General features: G+C 44.9%; 2 protein-coding genes across 11 annotated transcripts in view; one reads left to right on the forward strand and one right to left on the reverse strand.

Annotated features, from left to right (window-relative positions):
* Positions 1–21,234, forward strand: part of CSMD2 (CUB and Sushi multiple domains 2) — a 548,097-nt gene that overhangs the window by 130,920 nt on the left and 395,943 nt on the right. The window lies entirely within an intron of this gene.
* Positions 14,909–20,611, reverse strand: LOC140900496 (uncharacterized). Its single transcript, XM_073317863.1, has 4 exons — positions 20,520–20,611; positions 17,503–17,656; positions 17,297–17,423; positions 14,909–17,119 (listed from the first exon to the last, which is right to left on the reverse strand). Exons 1-4 carry the CDS (start codon positions 20,609–20,611, stop codon positions 16,479–16,481), a joined length of 1,014 nt encoding a protein of 337 aa, XP_073173964.1. The 3' UTR covers positions 14,909–16,478.

A 21,234-nucleotide genomic window follows, 5' to 3' on the forward strand; every position in this document is an offset into this window, starting at 1 on the left:
GTGATGTAGGCCCCAATCATGCAAAACACCACAGAGCCAATGGGGCTACCCAGGGCAGTAAAGCACTCGGCTTGGTACCGATTACAGGTGTTGGTCCCTACATTGCAAGATAGAGTTTAATTCCCCTTCAACTGATCTATGTTTTGCATCCCAATTTACATACCTCCTGCTGCTAGACAGAGTTCTGGAATTAAAGATAGGGATCAACTGATTTCAAAGTTCTGGGACCGACAGAACGTACTTGACTTCATGTTGATCTTATATATATAATCTGCATACAATTTGTATGCATGTGAGTGACTAAATGCCGGTGACATCCTTTGCATTGAAAATACAGGATGTAGCAGCCAACCTGAAACGCTGAACAAAAAGGTTTGGAAAGAACAAAAACAATTAATTTATGCCTAGCCTGTACCATTAGCCCTGACTGGTGGGCATGGTTCTTGACCTGCACCGCTTTAGGAATAGGCCTGGAGGCATTCTGACACAAACCTCTTTCTGAATCACAGTTCCTCCCCTGCTCCTCTCCTAAGCACTTATGCTTTGCCAGTAAAGTGTATGGGACTTTTGCCGTTGGCTTCAGTGAGCATAGGATCAAGCTCTTCCTTTGAGGGAAGAAAGTTACTGCAGCCTCTTTAAGTTGTCTGAAGTTGGGCCCTCCCCCTCATAAATGGAGGCAAAAATGTTGTTTTTGAAAAGTTGGGCCATGGTTCCCCTGCAGAGCACAGAATCAAATTTGAAACAAGATCCATCAAATGAGTGTAACAAACCTTAGGAGGGAGAGGGGAAGGGAACATGAGAGTAACAGCAGTGAGCACATGCATTTACAGTGGCTGGTTACGTGCATAACTTGATGAATAGGACGGGTATTTTCTCACTTCCAAAGCTGTGAGTGACCCAAAGAGTTTGACCTATGGATGACAAAATTAGGTACTTGGCAGAGGGCATTTGAGTACATAATAAAACAAAAGTCTGGAACGCTACTTAGTGAAAGGGTCTTTTCTGATGGAGAATGCTGCCCAGGATTGTTGGTACATTGGTGGTAGATATTATTGACTGGTGGGAGGGAATCCTCCCACATCAGCAATCTCCTCTGGCCTGTTGGGGTAGAAAACCAGGTATTCTCCTGAGGTAGCTGGAGCTTTGTTCTTCTGGTCAGTCTACATATTCTTTGGGAATATCCCTTCTTGCAGACTTATTCTTTCAGCCTTTATTCTTCATATGCCTCATCCAGAATCAAGGAGTGCTGAAGAACCTCAAATTAAAAAAAAAAAATAGAATTAGCCCAGTGTGTTTTCCAGTCTCATATTGATTTGTAATGGCTGACTTTATTTTATACACATCACCCCTACTGCTAATGGAACCAGCAATCTTCATTGGACTTGGATACTCCATAGGCTCTTTCCCATGTTCCTAATCAAAATGATACAGGGATGGATCCTAGAGTTGTCCCACAGATTTCCAGAAGGAAAGCAATTTGTCCCAGACACTGGGCCAAGAAACGAATGTGATGGGTGCCCTCTAAATGATAGACACAGATGGAGGCCCCAAACTCCAGGCTCCTTTGAAGTTAGCCTTCCAGCCATTGTCTTGCCTTTCTTTTCTGTGACAGAAGCTATTTCTGAGGAACCTTGGTGATAATTAAGGTTTCCTGTAATCGTTGATCGTGCTATTATCCGGTTCCTCCCACGCAACCTCTCCTCCTGTAAAATTAGACCAGCTTTGGAGAAACATACAGTGGGAAGAAAACGAGTTTGAGCTAGTGTGTTTCAAGCAGTCATCTCAGTAGTGGTTGTGCTCTGTTGTGATTCTACAGCAAAGCTGGGTATAAATATGCCTGACGTGTTTTATTCTAAAGCAGCTTCCTGCATCTCTGGCTGTTCTGCTGTTTTCTCGAGTGCATGTTCCCACGTCCTAATCATTAACCCGATAATGTGTTTGAGCAACACAATAGGAGTTAGAGAAACTGAAAGAGGTCAGGAGTTGAAGGGATGCATGGTTTTAGGAACATAGGGTTCACTGCGTCAGATCAGAGAGTTGGGTCTACAAACTCAAACCCATCTAGGAAGACTGTGGCCAAGCCAAGAACAGGACATAGATTTCTTTGGCCTGACTGTCCCTTGCTCTGCACCTTGTGCAGTCATTTACACCAGTATAAAGTGTGTCTTTCTCATTCGTTAGTGTTGTACACCCCCTTGGTACTGATTGCACACGGGTGTTAATCACCACTCATGATGCAGGGCTGTGGAGAGGCAGTCCCCTGGCATGGAGTAGGAGGGTGATCTTCTGGTTAGGCCACTGGACTGGGACTCGAGATCTGTGTTCAGTTCCTGGCTCTGGTGCAAACATCCTGTGTGACCTTGGGTAAGTCACATGATCTCTCTGGGTTTCAGTTTTTCCCATTTGTAAAATGGAGCTAACACTGATCTCTCTGAGTGAGGAGTGAAGGTATTGTGAGGCTGAATTCAGATCCTTAGATGGAAAGGGCTGGCAAAGGACCAAACCTATATTAAAATAGTTACTTTATTTTATTCAATCCCAGGCTTTGGATGCTTTACAGAAAATAAAAAAAAAAAAAAAAAAACGGGACTTTTAACTAATTATAGCACACTCAATGGACTACCAATGCCAACAGAAGTATAAAACAGAGCTGGTTTCAGTCTGGAAATTGCAACCCTGCAAACAGGCACCAGCTCAGTGTGTCTGTGTCTCATGATGGGAATAGCCCCGTTCTGAGACCCTGACACAGCAAACATCATTCTGGGATGTAGTATCAGCAGTGTTGTAAGAAAGATACAAGAAGTAATTTTTCTGCTCTAATCCACGCTGATTAGGCCTCAACTGGAGAATTGTATCCAGTTCTGGGTGCCACGTTTGAGGAAGGATGTGGGCAAACTGGAGAAAGTCCGTAGAGAGCAACAAAAATGATTAAAACATGACTTATGAGGGAAGATTGAAAAAACTGGGTTTGTTTAGTTCAGAGAAGAGAAGACTGAGTGGGAACATAACAGTTTTCAAGTACATAAAAGATTATTACTAGAAGGAGGGAAAAATTTTGTCTTGTTAACCTCTGAGGATAGGACAAGAAGCAATGGGCTTAAATTACAGCAAGGGGAGTTAAGGTTGGACAATAGGAAAAACTTCCTAACTGTCAGAGTGTTTAAGCACTGGAATAAATTGTCTAGGGAGGTTGTGGAATCTCCGTCACTTGACATTTTTAGGAGCAGGTTAGACAAACACCTATCAGGGATGGTCTAGAAAATACTTAGTCCTGCCCTGAGTGCAGGGGACTGGACTAGAAGACCAATCGAGGTCCCTTCAAGTCCTAGGATTCTGTGATTGGGCTAGGCGCTGTACAAACACACAACAAAGAAAGAGCCTCCCCAAAGTGTCTACAATAGCACCTAGATGCCCCAACCAAGATCAGGCTCCCACTGTGCCAGGGGCTGTACATGCACATTGTAAGCGATAGCCACTGACCTGAAGAGCTTACAGACCAAACAGATAAGACAAAGGCAGGGTGTGGGAGGTGGAAAGAAGTTCAAAGAAGGGAAGTGACTTGCCCAAGGTCACCCTTGTGGCAGAGCAGGGGATAGAATCCAGGTTTCCTGACGCTCAGGTCAGGGCCTGTCAGTTGGCCTACGCTGCTTCTCATAATGGTGCTGTAATTAGTCAAAGGCAAGATAGATCTAATCCAGAGGGGCATTGCTGTAGGCACTCCTTAAAGCTTATCTCTTCTTAAAATTTTAGCTGTTGCCAAAAGGCTTTCATGATGTACAGTGTGTATCTATTGGGTCACATGAGCATCTTTTGGATTCTGGGTGGTAATTCATTGAATGCTGTTGTTTTCTGTTGTAATTAAAAACAAAAAGCTGAAGGATTATGAGCAATGCCAAAGTCATGCCAATGAAAAACAAAACAAGCTTTTATATCACACCACCGAGTATTTCCTCTCCCTGTATATTCACTTTCAGGCTATGTAACTCTAACTGTATTTTTCCGTGGTTCTGTGCCGACCCCCTGACAAAAAGTGGCACTGTGTAAAATTCAGAAACAACTCAGTTAGCAATTTCCAAACAGGCCTCATGAGTCCTAGAGGTGCAATTAGAGGTTAACTGAAAATACGCCCTTATGGATGGGGAGGATGGTAGTGAAAGGAATTATATTTCATGCTATGTTCAAATATATTTACCCTTGGAAGCTGTCTCTATGGGCGTAACCCCTCTAAATGCCTTTGCATCAAAAGATCCAAAGCATTTACTTCATTTACCATCTAGACTTTTCATTTCTCTTTGCCCAGCCTTGCCTTTGGATCTGAGATGAGCAGCAAACACGTTATGTTCCATCAGGGATCATGTGGCTTTGTCAGAGACGTTCATGCTCCAGACAGGGATTTCTGTTCCCTGTGTGCCTAGCTTACATCGGCCCAAACACATCTCCCAATGTAGGGGCATAGCCTGGCCTTACAAGGGGTATCTTTATTCTGGTGACCACAGTTGAGGATTTCTGTTTTGAAATTTGTTGAGAATGAAGGTGAGAATTAGGCAGAAATAAGGCGTAAACTCTCATCAGCCACTTTGGTTGCAGAAGAGTTAGGCAGCTGGATGGATGTTCCCACATTTTAGATCTTTCAGTGTAAATGTCATAAAACAACTGTTAGCAATCTAAATCAGCAAGCTGGTTGTGGATGCCCCTGGAAGACATGTCTTATAATATCCCACACAACTGGGCTGGCAGCTTATGAAAGATACACAGTGCTTCTGCATTGTCCAAAAATCACATGAAATCATACCCACATTCTTCAGGCTGTGTGCTCAGAAGTGACAGGAACTTACCTTTCAACATGAAAGAACTCAAGTGCGAACTCAAGTGCCTTGCCCCCCAACCCCCTCCGGAAGACGGACTTAATTGAGGGCGACAGTGGCACGTGTGGTTATTTGTCAGGCTGTACTATTGTATTACTAGTATGTGCCCATCTCCAAAAACAGCTGTTAGCAGCAGCTAAGTCCAAATAAGATTCTCTTAAAACTCAGGCTTTGGTTTGCGAACTCCTGAAAACGCTTCCTTCACCCTGTTGCATTCTGGGTAATAGATTCATGCACATGATACGGCATGTTTTGCAGTAAGGATCCAAATGACCAACACTTCCATCTTGTTGCCTTTCCTCAGGTACGGCCTGATAAAATGCTCAATATGTGGTTTAAATAGTCTCAACCCAGCTAGAATACTTGTATTTAGTCTCCTTTTCAGTAAATAGATAGCATGGGGCTAATTTGTCAGAGGTGCTGAGCACCTGCTGTGCTCCCATTTGGTTCTAAGTGGAGTTACGGTTCTCAGCACCTCTGTGTAGGTATGTCCCCCGTGCGTCTAGACCGACTTCTGTGGGTGAAAGAGATGAGCTTTCGAACTACACAGAGCTCTTCTTCAGGCCTGGGAACGGGATGAAGTTTCACAGCTAAATACAAGATCAAATAGTTAATTTAGTATAAATTGCTAGCGCGTATTCTAAGGGGACATTCAAGGGGAACTGTGGGTTTAGGCATGCATGCGACAGGTGGACCACAGAGAGCATTTTTAATTTCCTTTGCTAACTTCATTTTGATCAGTAGGTTTTAACACGCTGTTAGATCTCAGTCTGATTGTCTCCAGCAAACACAGTCATCACAGAATATATTATGGCAGTCTTACGTGCTGCTTTGTGGCTATTGATATATTGTCCGTGTATATGTTTGAGATTGTTGCTCTGACTGGTACTTTCCCACCCTTAAGTTCTGAGCTCCTCGGAGCAGGGACAATCCTCCTGGAGTTTTTGGAAAGCTCCTAGCATGGAGTAGATGCTACCATTGATGAAGTCGTAATAATAAGGGAATATTGTAATCCTCTTCCAATTGGCCTCCTATCTTTGGACCACCTCTGCGTATCTATTGTGTAACCTTCAAATCAAGTTCCTTGTCCTCGTAATCATGACCCTTTGTGGAATAGTGCTTGGTAGCTCCAAATATGTAGTTCACGTGCATTCTGCAGCTGCCTATACATTAGGTAGGTAGTGAATATTTGCTGGAGATTTCCAGCTTGGAGACACAAAGATTTAATATGGGATCAAAGCCAGAGATCATTTACACCCAGACTGCAACTTTAATCTGTCATATTTCCCTGGGACTAAGGATGTCTCTCTCTACCAGAGGCCTAGATTTTTTCAGTGCTTTACTTAATGGGTCAGAGAGGTGTTTGTTTCTTGGTCTCGCTAGTGAACACTTAATGCCTTGCAGCATGAGGTTTGATTACTCCTGCCTTAGCTCACATAAATATCGTTCATGGTCCTAAAATAGCTTGGTCTGATTAAAAAATGACCATCTGAAAGGAAAAGGCAACCCTGAAAACACCTTAATTCAGCCCCACAATCACCGTATCTGAGCAGCTGCCAGAAGAAGCTTTGAAATTGGATAGAATCCCTGCCTGCTTGTGTGTAAAGGTCTGCAGGGATGGTAGTGAACCCATGCAGGGCTCAAACTTGTTCTCAGATGCAGGTGCACATGTTACTGCGAGGCTTGCAAAATCACACCTGTGGCCAATTTTGCAACATAGACTGCTGTGAGTGACTCCATGAAACAGGGCTAAGACCCTAGGCATTTTTTGTGACGTAATTATATTGTTTTACCTGTGTTGTGTAGTGTAGTGTAATAGAATTTGTTTCTGGATTTTTTTATGATCACAAATTAATAATGAATCTCCCCAGTGCCACGACAGAGGATGCTACATATCGCTACAAGAGCGCAGTGGGATCCTGGCCCATTTGGTGAAATGTACTTGGCCTCCTGTATCTCACGGTCAGGTGTTCATACTATGAGCTCAGCATTTCTGCGGGCTGTTATTAATGGCTTTCCTATTGTGCAGTATAATATTCCACCCCTTCCAAACGTACACGCTCCCTGATTTGGAATTCAGCTAATGTAGCAATTTTGTAATGCGGTGGTAAGATTTGCAGTTACAGTAATGCCTCTGATTTTGGCCATTGGACTGCATAAAACAGTTGTTCAGCACTTGAAAAGGTACATAGGAGGGCAGGAAGGCTCATGGTGAAGATAGAGAGAATGAGTTATAATATGAAGGCAGGTTGAAACAGAAAATGGTGCAGGTTAAATAAATACTGTTGTGGGATGGTATTGGCATGCCCTGCTTTATCTTTTTAATTAAATAATTTGTTGGACTAGGTACTTGAACGGAAGTTAAAGCATCAGATGTGTCGGACTGTGGAGGTTTCAGGGCCTACTTTTAAGAGGATAATTTATCCCCATCCCAAAGGCAGCACAGATTATGGGAACACGCAGCTTGATTTTTGTTTCTTGGTCCAGAAGGTCTGCTACCAGAGGAGGACTGCAGGTAAGGACTGAATGTGGTACTTTGGCAGAGATATAGGCAGCCCATGACTGGAACAGCTTGGATACTGTGAGCCAGTATTGAGGTGCGCTGGTTGGCAGAGCTGTATAGGAGGAAGGGGGTGGAACTGGAAAAGCAGGGGCTGCTGCAGGAAAGGATTGCAGAGCGTTCTCTAAGATGTTTGAAGGCTAATGGTTGAAATGGCAAGTGCGGTAGGTTAGCATTGAGGAACATTGCCAGATCTGTCTATGGGAGAAATAGCAGGGAGTATTCTGGCAGAGCTGTGTGGGGAAGTTTATACAGCTGCTGTCTATGGGGTGCCCAGCTTTAAGGATTGTTATTTCTCTTCACTTTCTGTGACATGCACTGCTTCACCTCCCCCATCCAAAAAAAGAAAGAGTGAGGGTAAAAAAAATCATAGCTAATCTCTCTATCTCTCTCAAATTACTTTTTCATTCACTTTATTTATCAGTGTACTTGGCAGTAGGTTTTTATTCCTCTGCAACTGGCCAGTAGCTAGAGAAAGTCGATAAGGAGACAAACTTTGTAGCCCTTACAGTTGGAAGTATTTAAGTGGTTTCTTCACAAAAATGAAAAGTGTCCCTTGTCAAAAGGGAAACTCTCCAGCATAATACAAAGTGGATCAACACTGGCACCCAGTGTCTGTATAGAATCACTTCAGATCTGGATTTCCAATTTTCGCACCCTTTTTCCACGCTGGTGTTATGCATAAAGGAGGGAAACATTTTAAATGCAGAGTTGGCACCTGCAGTCTCGGGCTATGTGGTACCTGTGTGATGGTTTGGTTCCTATATTGATAACCTTCCCTGTAGCTGTTTTTTGTTACTGGCCTTTGATGTTATGAAGAGAACATAGGATTTGTTTTTTATCTTGAAACTTTTGGTCCTGATCAAAGACTAAAAATAAAGAAATAATGAAAAAGCAAACTTGTTTAATTTTATTAATCTTAGCATAAAAGGTGTTAGACCCCAGTTCAGCAGAGCGTTTAAACCCCTGCTTAAGTCCGTTCCTACTCAGCAAAACACTTAAGCAAATGCTTAATTGTAAGCTTGTATTTAAGATGCATTGAAGGCAGTGGGACAGCAGCACATGCTTAAAGTTAAGTGCTTTGCTGAATAGGGCCCCAATTCCAGAATGCATCCTGATTCAGGAAGCATACGTAAGAGCCCTTTTAATCAGTGGGGATTAAGCACCAGCTTAAAACTCATGCGGTGCTAATGTGCCCTGATTCATGGCCTACCTATGGATTGGCACCTCAGTCAGTGGTTTCATCCTGGTCACATTTTCTCTTCTGAACTCAGCAAGGTGATTATATTTAAATTCAGAAGAATAAATAATGAATAGCTTGAAGTCCCAAATGTTGCAGATCCCAACTCATCGCTTATCTGGAGACCTTTCTGCGTGTGATTTTATTTATGTTTATCAGTGCTCAAAACAGATGATTTTAAAAAATGTGATTCATAAAGCCACTTTAATTAATTCTGCTTGTAATGACAAACTGATTGTATGAAATCTGTGATTTTTTTTTCTCCTTCATTATTTGATTAATTATAACAGGCCAGATTCAGCTGTCTTGTTTTCATGCAGCGCTGTTAATTTTTAGTGGGACTACTCGGAGTAAGGGACTGCTCTGCATGAGCCTGGACCTATAACACCACCTCTGCAGTGACAGTCAAATCTGCCATCAGAAGACTGAAGGAATTGAAAGACCAGTAGGAGCTTCTACCTGTTACCGTGATTCATATCTTCCTTCTCCAGTGTCTGAAAATCTCTACCATTCTTTTGTCAATAAAAAGGGTGTAGTGGGAAAAAAAAAGAGCAGGGTGGTCACTGTGTCCATGCATTGTCTTTCATAAGCCCTTGGAAGCTACTTGAATATGGACACGTACTAGATCTCATCTTTGATTGTTGTGCTTTGTATTTGAAGCCTATGGCCTCGAACTGCAAACATGCATAACTCTCATAAAATCTCAGTCTCACATAGCTCAGTGGGATTGTTCATGGCCCCAGATCAGTGAAGCAGGTAAGCTCGTGTCTAAATCTCATTGAAGTCAGTGGGTCTTACGCACTTGCCTAACATAAAACATGCTGAAGTGCTTTGTTGAAGAAGGGTGGACTGATGTATTGGGACCCATGCTAGCAAAATTATGCTCATGAGAAAATAATTGGAAGCTCGAGCTCTACATTTTTTTCTTTCAAGTCTGTAGTCAATGAAGCACATAGGGGTCTAATGCTTCTGGGCAAAATTGACTCTAGAAGTATGTCAGGTATTGCATCTCTTATGGCACGTTTCAGTGTTACGTTCAGTGAAGCTTTCAGTGCCTCAAAAGCTCTTAAGGAAAAGCTTTGAAGAATGGATGTTCAGAAATAAAAGTCCTGATTCAGCTGATCAGTTGTATGTTAAAGTTAAGTATTTGCTCCAGTCCCACAGAATATGTCTTAAGCATGTGCTTAAAATGTTTTGCTGAATCGAAGCTATAGTCTGTAGTCTTAGGAAACCATAGAGAAGATAAACAAAGTGGACATTAACTTCTTGGTCCTTGACATACACAGTCTATTTGTGATGTGCTCTGTACAGGAGTATACTCACTGTATATTTAAAAAGTCAACAATCGGAAAGGAGAGGCTTGTGATCAAGACATTGGACTGGAACTCAAGAGATTTAAGTTCTGTACACAGATCTGCACAAACTTCTGCAGCCTCGGGTGAGTTGTTTACTTTCTCTGGCTCCGTTCCCCATCCGTAAATGGCAGTAATAATCCTTTTCTATCTCAGAAGGGGGTTGTGAGGATAAATCCATACATATTTGGTAGGCATATAAATACTACTATAATTGGGGTTCTGTAAGTGCCTAGATAGACTCAATTAACAGTGGGTCTGGAATACAACAATCATTTCTTATTCAAAGTGCAGGGAAAACATGTGGTGTCTCCGATACTGTTGTGTGATGATATGTTGGCATAGGCTGATGCTTTACTGATGAACTGCCTGTCCCCAGTTGGACTGGAAGAAGAAGAGTTGCCTTTTTCACGGCATTTTGGTGCCTGCTCCAGCTGGATCCAGGAAGCACAAGGGAATGCAAAGGCAACTGAAAGGCAACCTCCAAAAGTGTTTCTAGGATGAGCAAAGCTGTCCAGGTAGGTCACTTGTTCTATCTTGACAGGTTTGTCCATACTCTCGATGTGAAAGGGCTGAGGGAAGAAAAAAATACTGAAGAACACAGAAATGGTGAGATGATATAGCTGGGGCTCAGCTATATTCCTATTTCCGTAAGGAATGATTTCTTCTTTTTTGTTCGGCTGATTGAAGGGCTCCTTACTTGCCTGCATGGTACTCTTGGAAGACAATGGCAAACTTGCACCAGCATACTACCGCAAGGGAAACTGAAAACTGAAAGTGGATCTGCAAAAAAGCACCAAAACTGCTACCGCAAATAAGACGGATGATGAAGTATCCTAGTCCATTACTCTCCAGGAGTGTCTGACTGTTTTTTAGCGAACAAAGAAATATTAGAGGAAATAGAGAAAATATTTTTCATTTACCTTTATCTCTTTTGGCTGTACTGGAAATGAATCACGACATAAAAAAGAATAAAACGAAATGGAAAAGATACCATTTATTTCCTTTTCTGGAGCACATGGTGAACACTTATTTTGAAGGTTAAAAATGTCCTTCTGAACTAAAACAGGTCACACTAAAACACAGATTATATACATTAAAGGACTGTAGGGCATCCCCAGCACACTTAGCTGAAAAGTTATGGGCAAGGAAAGGAGAAAATGGTATTTCTTCACGTAAGTCAAAATTCACCCCCGTTCCAGCAAAAGGTCTGTGCAATACTTCCGTGTTGCATAGGCTTTTTGCTGGCATTAAGCTTTCTTATTACAGTTCACCCCTGTGGAAAGGGAAAAAGCAACATATGAAATCGTAAATTCGGGTTACTCCCTGGATTGGCTTCTGGTGATGTTGGGTCCATCAGGAACAAGAATGCAGATGCAAGGTTCCACTCCTGAGATTCTGCCAAAGTAGATACAGACCATTTAGGGGGCCAAATAAAAGCGTTCTTCCCTGCAAACAAAACCCCTCTGTCTCTAATGATTTTTAAGCCTCCTCTTCCCCCCCATACTGTAGCCGGTACTGGTGTGGCAGAGCAGTGACACGTTATGATCTAATTAATAAATTAATTAATAAAATTAAGGATGTCTTTTTAAATCAGGTGTTGGCTCTTGGTTTGGGTTCTGCAACCTCTGCCTGGACACATCAGCTCTTGCAGGTGGTTTGGATTCCCTTGTGTTGCCAAGAAGGCCAATGGCATTTTGGGATGTATAAGTAGGGGCATAGCGAGCAGATCGAGGGACGTGATCGTTCCCCTCTATTCGACATTGGTGAGGCCTCATCTGGAGTACTGTGTCCAGTTTTGGGCCCCACACTTCAAGAAGGATGTGGATAAATTGGAGAGAGTCCAGCGAAGGGCAACAAAAATGATTAGGGGACTGGAACACATGAGTTATGAGGAGAGGCTGAGGGAGCTGGGATTGTTTAGCCTGCAGAAGAGAAGAATGAGGGGGGATTTGATAGCTGCTTTCAACTACCTGAAAGGGGGTTCCAAAGAGGATGGCTCTAGACTGTTCTCAATGGTAGCAGATGACAGAACGAGGAGTAATGGTCTCAAGTTGCAGTGGGGGAGGTTTAGGTTGGATATTAGGAAAAACTTTTTCACTAAGAGGGTGGTGAAACACTGGAATGCGTTACCTAGGGAGGTGGTAGAATCTCCTTCCTTAGAGGTTTTTAAGGTCAGGCTTGACAAAGCCCTGGCTGGGATGATTTAACTGGGAATTGGTCCTGCTTTGAGCAGGGGGTTGGACTAGATGACCTTCTGGGGTCCCTTCCAACCCTGATATTCTATGATTCTATGATTCTATGATTCAGGGTTTCGCTTTGTCAGCAGCAAATTGTTGAAGTATATTGATGTGAGTATAAATTAGGAAGATCCCAAGCTCATTGGGCCAGATTGCCATGGAAAAATCTATAGGAATGGGAAGGGTGGAAAATGAGAGCGGTTCTTTCTGGTGGATCCAGAAGAAGTCTTGCCCCGCTATGCAGTGGGCAGCGGGTTCACCCACCCCAGAACTTACAATCTGCTGCAAACTGTGGCCATCCATGTGGGAGGTCTTGTGCCTTTTTCCAAAGTCTGGGGCACTCTTCCCCTCTCTCGTTTCTCAGCAGCACATCTCCAGGGTCTTCGCCACTCACCGCCTCCTGTGGAGCCTTGAAAGGGGATTCCACAGCGCACGCATTGTCCACTGGAAAAGGGGCACCTGATCGGTCATCAACTTGTCAGCATGGGAAGGTTGTTGGTGAGGCATGATGGGTGTAGCCCGCCCTTTCTATTCTGTCTCAAGTCTCCTATGATCCTCCGGAATTCTGGGGAAAAGAAAGGAACCCCATGCCTCTAAGGCAGTGGTAGGCAAATCTTAGCATGTCCTGGTCTGGGCCTGGCAGCCACTTGAAGCCTGGTTACTCTTGTGACTGCCATTCAGAGGTGGAAATCTCATGGGAACATGCTCTCCTGTAAGGTTTTCCTCTCCCGCTTGTTTCTGGGATGGTGAAAAATATGGTGCAGATGTTTTGTTTGTTTTTCTTGGAAGAACCCTGGAACTTCCTGTCCTGGGTTGGACTGGAATTAGAAGAGTTGCCTTTTCCGTGGCATTTCGGGGCTTCAACTTCCAACCGCAAATGGATCCAGGAGGCACAGAGGAATGCAAAAGGAAGTTGGAAAAAAGCAACTGAAATGAAACTTCTGAAAAATGTTTCTAGGATGCGCAGAAGTGTCTGAGTTAGTTGTATCCTGACAGGTCTGCCCATCTCACTTTCTCTCTCAGCTCCCTCTAACACTTCTTGAAGACTTGTTTTGCTTCACTCATTTTATTCTGGAGCTCACCAACGCATTAGCTTTGTTTTTTTGCTGGGAGTGTGAATTAATTGGGACAGAGATTACATGAGGCCCTGTATCATAAAAGTTGTCCTCCTTGTTAAGGCTTCAAGGTTAGAACAACAACAGCATTAAAATATAGCTGTTATAAACAACCATCGATAATTCAGGCCATAAAAATGTTTCTTTTAGACATGTAAATAGAGTAATAGAGTAGGAGACAGTACCTAGATCTATTAAATGTTGGCGTTATTTTACACTCGAGCAATATAAAGGGAGAAAATAAGTCCATAGATCATAGAATCATAGAATATCAGGGTTGGAAGGGACCTCAGGAGGTCATCTAGTCCAACCCCCTGCTCAAAAGCAGGACCCATCCCCAATTAAATCATCCCCAGCCAGGGCTTTGTCAAGCCTGACCTTAAAAACTTCTAAGGAAGGAGATTCCACCACCTCCCTAGGCAACGCATTCCAGTGTTTCACCACCCTCCTAGTCAAAAAGTTTTTCCTAATGTCCAACCTAAACCTCCCCCACTGAAACTTGAGACCATTACTCCTTGTCCTGTCCTCTTCCACCACTGAGAATAGACTAGAACCATCCTCTCTGGAACTACCTCTCAGGTAGTTGAAAGCAGCTATCAAATCCCCCCTCATTCTTCTCTTCTGCAGACTAAACAATCCCAGTTCCCTCAGCCTCTCCTCATAACTCATGTGTTCCAGACCCCTAATCATTTTTGTTGCCCTTCGCTGGACTCTCTCCAATTTATCCACATCCTTCTTGTAGTGTGGGGCCCAAAACTGGACACAGTACTCCAGATGAGGCCTCACCAATGTCGAATAGAGGGGGACGATCACGTCCCTCGATCTGCTTGCTATGCCCCTACTTATACATCGCAAAATGCCATTGGCCTTCTTGGCAACAAGGGCACACTGCTGGCTCATATCCAGCTTCTCGTCCACTGTCACCCCTAGGTCCTTTTCCGCAGAACTGCTGCCTAGCTATTTGGTCCCTAGTCTGTAGCTGTGCAGTGGGTTCTTCCGTCCTAAGTGCAGGACCCTACACTTATCCTTATTGAACCTCATCAGATTTCTTTTGGCCCAATCCTCCAATTTATCTAGGTCCCTCTGTATCCTATCCCTGCCCTCCAGTGTATCTACCACTCCTCCCAGTTTAGTATCATCCGCAAATTTGCTGAGAGTGCAATCCACACCATCCTCCAGATCATTTATGAAGATATTGAACAAAACCAGCCCCAGGACCGACCCCTGGGGCACTCCACTTGACACCGGCTGCCAACTAGACATGGAGCCATTGATCACTACCCGTTGAGCCCGACAATCTAGCCAACTTTCTACCCACCTTATAGTGCATTCATCCAGCCCATATTTCCTTAACTTGCTGACAAGAATACTGTGGGAGACCGTGTCAAAAGCTTTGCTAAAGTCAAGATACAATACATCCACTGCTTTCCCTTCATCCACAGAACCAGTAATCTCATCATAGAAGGCGATTAGATTAGTCAGGCATGACCTTCCCTTGGTGAATCCATGCTGACTGTTCCTGATCACTTTCCTCTCATGTAAGTGCTTCAGGATTGATTCTTTGAGGACCTGCTCCATGATTTTTCCGGGGACTGAAGTGAGGCTGACTGGCCTGTAGTTCCCAGGATCCTCCTTCTTCCCTTTTTTAAAGATTGGCACTACATTAGCCTTTTTCCAGTCATCTGGGACTTCCCCCGTTCACCATGAGTTTTCAAAGATAATGGCCAATGGCTCTGCAATTACAGCCACCAGTTCCTTTAGCACTCTTGGATGCAACTCATCCGGCCCCATGGACTTGTGCACGTCCAGTTTTTCTAAATAGTCCCTAACCACCTCTTTCTCCACAGAGGGCTGGCCATCTATTCCCCATGTTGTGATGCCCAGCACAGCAGTCTGGGAGCTGACCTTGTTCGTGAAGACAGAGGCAAAAAAAGCATTGAGTTCATTAGCTTTTTCCACATCCTCCGTCATTAGGTTGCCTCCCTCATTCATTAAGGGGCCCACACTTTCCTTGGCTTTCTTCTTGTTGCCAACATACCTGAAGAAACCCTTCTTGTTACTCTTAACATCTCTCGCTAGCTGCAGCTCCAGGTGCGATTTGGCCCTCCTAATTTCATTCCTACATGCCCGAGCAATATTTTTATACTCTTCCCTGGTCATATGTCCAACCTTCCACTTCTTGTAAGCTTCTTTTTTATGCTTAAGATCTGCTAGGATTTCACCGTTAAGCCAAGCTGGTCGCCTGCCATACTTACTATTCTTTCAACACATCGGGATGGTTTGTCCATGTAACCTCAACAGGGATTCCTTGAAATACAGCCAGCTCTCCTGGACTCCTTTCCCCTTCATGTTAGTCCCCCAGGGGATCCTACCCATCCGTTCCCTGAGGGAATCGAAGTCTGCTTTCCTGAAGTCCAGGGTCCGTATCCTGCTGCTTACCTTTCTTCCCTATGTCAGGATCCTGAACTCAACCAACTCATGGTCACTGCCTCCCAGATTCCCATCCACTTTTTCTTCCCCTACTAGTTCTTCCCGGTTTGTGAGCAGCAGGTCAAGAAAAGCTCCCCCCAGTTGGCTCCTCTAGAACTTGCACCAGGAAATTGTCCCCTACGCTTTCCAAAAACTTCCTGGATTGTCTATGCACCGCTGTACTGCTCTCCCAGCAGATATCAGGAAAATTAAAGTCACCTATGAGAACCAGGGCATGCGATCTAGTAGCTTCCGCGAGCTGCCGGAAGAAAGCCTCATCCACCTGGTCCGGTGGTCTATAGCAGGCTCCCACCACTACATCACTCCTGTTGCTCACACTTCTAAACTTAATCCAGAGACACTCAGGTTTTTCTGCAGTATCGTACCGGAGCTCTGAGCAGTCATACTGCTCCCTTACATACAGTGCTACTCCCCCACCTTTTCTGCCCTGCCTGTCCTTCCTGAACAGTTTATAACCATCCATGACAGTACTCCAGTCATGTGAGTTATCCCACCAAGTCTCTGTTATTCCAATCACGTCATAATTCCTTGACGTCACCAGGACCTGCCTGTGCTTCCTCCCGGTATCCTGCTTTCCCACTTACCTCAGGGCTTTGGTCTCCTTCCCCCGGTGAACCTAGTTTAAAGCCCTCCTCACTAGGTTAGCCAGCCTGCTCGCAAAGATGCTCTTCCCTCTCTTCGTAAGGTGGAGCCCGTCTCTGCCCAGCACTCCTCCTTCATGGAACACCATCCCATGGTCAAAGAATCCAAAGCCTTCTCTCCGACACCACCTGCGTAGCCATTCGTTGACTTCCACTATTCGACGGTCCCTACCCAGGCCTTTTCCTTCCATGGGGAGGATGGATGAGAACACCACCTGCGCCTCAAACTCCTTTATCCTTCTTCCCAGAGCCACGTAGTCCGCAGTGATCCGCTCAAGGTTATTCTTGGCAGTATCATTGGTGCCCACGTGGAGAAGCAGGAAGGGGTAGCGATCCGAGGGCTTGATGAGTCTCGGCAGTCTCTCCGTCACATCACGAAGCTTAGCCCCCGGCAAGCAGCAGACTTCTCGGTTTTCCCGGTCAGGGCGGCAGATAGACGACTCAGTCCCCCGGAGTAGAGAGTCCCTGACCACCACCACCCGCCTCCTTCTCTTGGGAGTGGTGGTCGCGGAACCCCCCACCTCAGGACAGCGCATCTCATGCCTTCCAACCAGCGGAGTCTCCTTCTGCTTTCTCCCCCCAGACATATCATCTGGTCCACTCTCCGCAATGGTACCTGTGGAGAGAACATGAAAGCGGTTAGTTACCCATGTCCGTGTTGCTGGAACCCGGACATTCCCCCTTCTTCTTCTGGAGGTCACATGTTGCCAAGCTTCTTCACTGGCCTCTTGGCTCCACTATGCAACCTGCTCTAAATCTTTAGAGCTTTGTGCCCGTAGAAGAATATCCTGACTTTTGTCCAGAAAATCCTCCGTTTCTCGTATGCAACGCAGGGTTGTTATCTGTTGCTCCAGACCTTCAATCTTCTCTTCCAATATGGAGACCAGCTTGCACTTTGTACACACAAAGTCGCTTCTGTCCTGTGGAAGAAAGACAAACATGGCACATCCAGTGCAGGTCACAATAGCTGAACCCCTCCCTTCCATATCACCTTCTTACTATGAGCTTCCTCAGAGAAGTTGGCAAGATGTAAGCCTCACTGGGCTCACTCCAGGCGAACTCCCAGGCAAACTCCTGCTGTGTGCTGCTCTGCTGTCCCCCGCTGCTCAGCTGGTTCGCCAAGCTCTGGCTATTTTTAAACAGCCAGGCTCCCCTGAAACAAACAAACAGACCGCCCTAGTGCCCACCCCCTGCAGGCTACCAGCCAATCAGACACTCGCTCAGGCTCTCACACTGCCCTCCCAGCAAACACACACTCGGATACTTACTCAGCAAACGCACTCAGATACTCACCAATCCCAGGCAAACTCCTGCTGTGTGCTGCTCAGCTGGTTCGCTGCTGCTCAGCTGGTTCGCGAAGCTCTGGCTATTTTTAAACAGCCAGGCTCCCCTGAAACAAACAGACTGGAGGTCCTGGTGACGTCAAGATTAATCTGAGTAGGAGTGAGCAAAGACATTTACCCTGAATGGCTAATAAGTAGATTGTTGTTGTTCATGTTTGAAGCTACCTGAAATGGTGCAATAGCTCAAATGTTTCACATGACAAATGGGACGGGAAGCATCTTTTCTTTCTTTCTTTCTTTCTTTCTTTCTTTCTTTCTTTCTTTCTTTCTTTCTTTCTTTTGAGTTGATGAAGGTTTAGGAAAGGCTGATGCAATTAGGCTGAATACACCTTGATGGTGGGATTCTGTCGAAGGATGCACCGAGTCATGGCTGATGACTTCGAAACTACTAATTAATTTTGAATGAGCAGGAACGAGGAGGAGAGACAGCAAGTTGTGGCGGTTGTGACTCCCACTATCTTTTGCAATTGTCCAGCACAGTGATGCTTAACGTAGGGATGAAATGGGGTGAGAACCAAGTGGAGCCAGTTGAGAACAACAGAGCACAAAAAGGAATGGGGAGCTGCACCCAAGAGGAGTGAAGACAGGGAAGGGTTTGGGATCTCTGAAATACGACGAGTGTGTCTCTGGGCCTGGGGGGAGCTTTGGCAAGTGCTGTGCTTAGCTGGCAGTGAGGATAGACAGTGGCAGGTGCTCAGCTCTCTTCTGGCTCCCTCCAAATCTGTAGCTCCGTTGCAGGCCACGTGCGACCGGAACCAGCGAGCGACTTCGTGGATTGGGGCCTGCGTACCTGGGGTGTGATCAACTTCGTGGAATCTGGCTTTGCCCAGGAAGTGGGCCTCAGGTAGGGTTTGAAGGTGGGAATGCAGGGCACGTGGTGCACAGGATGTGGGAGGATGTTCCAGGAGAGGAGGGGAGGCGAAGGGAGAGAAGTAAGTAGGGCGTGAGAGTGAAATGAGGGAAGACGCATAGGTGGGGTGAGGGGTGGGGAAACCAGCATGGCTGCCTGGAGACGAGGACAGCGGAGCTTGAATTCAAATGCAGGAGAGAGGATGCCAACAAAGGGGTCAGAGACAGGGAGCAGCCGGTATGTACAAATTAATTTGAAGTTTGTTTTTGGGGGACTTTGAGGGATATGCTGCAAAATCTTAGGAAGGCTGCAGGGAATTACAATTGGATGTTTAGGCCTGGCTGAGCTTTTCCTTACCTGAAGTTTAATGTCTTCGGAAGATTATTTTTTTTTCTTCTTAATTGAGATAAATCATAAAGTTTAAGGCCAGAAGAAACCACCCCCTAGTCTGACCCCCCCCGGCACGTCACAAGCCGCCCACACCACCCAGCACACACACACCAAGCCCAACAGCCAAAATTAGACCAAAAAGTCTTACACCCTGCAGGAGACCAGATTGTTATGTGCTACAGGGAGGCAGTCGGTGCGACCGACGGGCACCAATGTCAGAGGACCCCACAATGGCAGGAAAAAAAAATAAGTGAGAGAGACCCAGGTAATCCTAGCAAGTGACCAGCAGCCACTCACAGTGGCTGCGCATAACCTAAGCGGTAATTGAACTGAGTTGGAGAGGCAGGGCTGTCTAGTGGATATTGGTACTTCACTGGGATTCAGGTGAGCTGGCTGCTGTTCCTGACTCTGCTACTGCCCTGTTGTGTCACCTTGTATGTACAAATCACATACCCTTCCTGCCCCTTCCATCTGTTTCGATTGTAAGCTCTTCAGGGCTGTCTTTTTAACAGGTGTTTGTACAGCACCTAGCACAATAGGGCCTGAATCTTGGCTGAGCCCTTTAGGTGCTATTGGAATAATAATAAAAAATAATAATACATTAAATCCTCACCCCCATCTCCCATAGCAAATACAACTTGACACTGGGTTGAAACCAAGATAAATAAACCAAACTGCCATCAATTTATCATGCAGAGAAACAGACTTTTAGTTCAAACAAACACAAAAGCCAGGAGCTTCAATTCAGCTGTATCAGTCTGGTCTATGGCTGCATTCATTTCCATACAGTCACTGGAAACTATTATGTTGATGGTTAGGAACACAGCTTTTATGGGGAGAAAAATCCATGCTGCCAATTTACAGTGGAATTGGTGAACGGGCAGGACAAAGCTTCAATAATACTCTTCCATGTGACATCTGGGTAAATAATACCGTTTCGTTAACCTCCTGGGCAATCAAAGCGGCTGGTTGTTAGAACCAGCCAAGTATGAGCAATAATATCTCCTCTAAGAAATTTTGAAACAGAAACACACATTAATTGCTGCAAAAGCGTCTGTGTTGAAGTGGGCCCTATAAGTCATGCATGGAACTCAAAGGCAGGCCTTTGCTTGCGTTGCTGTTGGAATGAACCAGGTGGGAGACCTGGAAGGACCTTTTTTTTTTTTTAATGCTTTGCTGCTCAAAGGCCTTACAGACAGCGCAGCCCTAGTCAGAAGCAGCATGTAGCTGCCTTGGCTCAGGAGTAGGGCAGTAAGCTGATTGCGACAGTGAGAGTCACATTCTGGTCCTTGACTTTCCCCTTGCTCCTGAAGGAAGTAGTCTGTACTAGCCCTTGTCTTGGGACACATTTACTTCATTCTCTGCTCCAGCATGACCTCATGGATGTGGCAGCCAAAGGATCCAGCCACTTGGTGCGCCTGTCTGCCCCCAACCCATGCGAGGCAGGAGGAAAAGCAGCACCGTAGAGCCTGTTCTCCTTCTGGCACATGGTGACAGGGTGCGTCTGTCTGCCCAGCGAAGGCATGCGGCAAGGGCTCACGACTGAACCCGAAGTGAACAATGAGCTAGCGCCGTCTTATCTCCTATGCGCAAAAGGCCTCTGGGCATCATCTGCCCAGTAACACGACGTTAGTTAATGTAGACAAATGAAGCAGAATTTTTAAATGAGATCCCATTTTTTCAAAGATGATCTCAAGATATGATGCAGGTCGGGGTTGTCCGATTCTTAACAGTTCATTAAATAAAGAGCAGCTAGTGTTAGCGAATGACTTTTAAAAATGATAGATTCATATTTATAGCGAAGTTCTAGTCATTAATTTTAAAGGGAGAAAGCACAAAAGAAGGAGTGGGTTCATTAAAAAAATTTACATTAGTAATTTAATTAAATTGAGTCTTTGAGTATCATTGCAGAAAATGAAACATTAGTTCTACACCGATTCTCAACCCATTCGGCATATTTAACACTATCTCCCCCCGCCTATGAATTTCTTTTTAATATAGTTAGTAACTCCATGTGTGTCTGCCAAAGCTGTTGGTGAATGCCTATTCATGCACTCCACGGAGGCACTCATTTTAATAAAAAGAAAAGGAGGACTTGTGGCACCTTAGAGACTAACCAATTTATTTGAGCATAAGCTTTCGTGAGCT

This window comes from Lepidochelys kempii, chromosome 19 (genome assembly GCF_965140265.1).
Source record: "Lepidochelys kempii isolate rLepKem1 chromosome 19, rLepKem1.hap2, whole genome shotgun sequence".
Classification (NCBI taxonomy): domain Eukaryota; kingdom Metazoa; phylum Chordata; order Testudines; family Cheloniidae; genus Lepidochelys; species Lepidochelys kempii.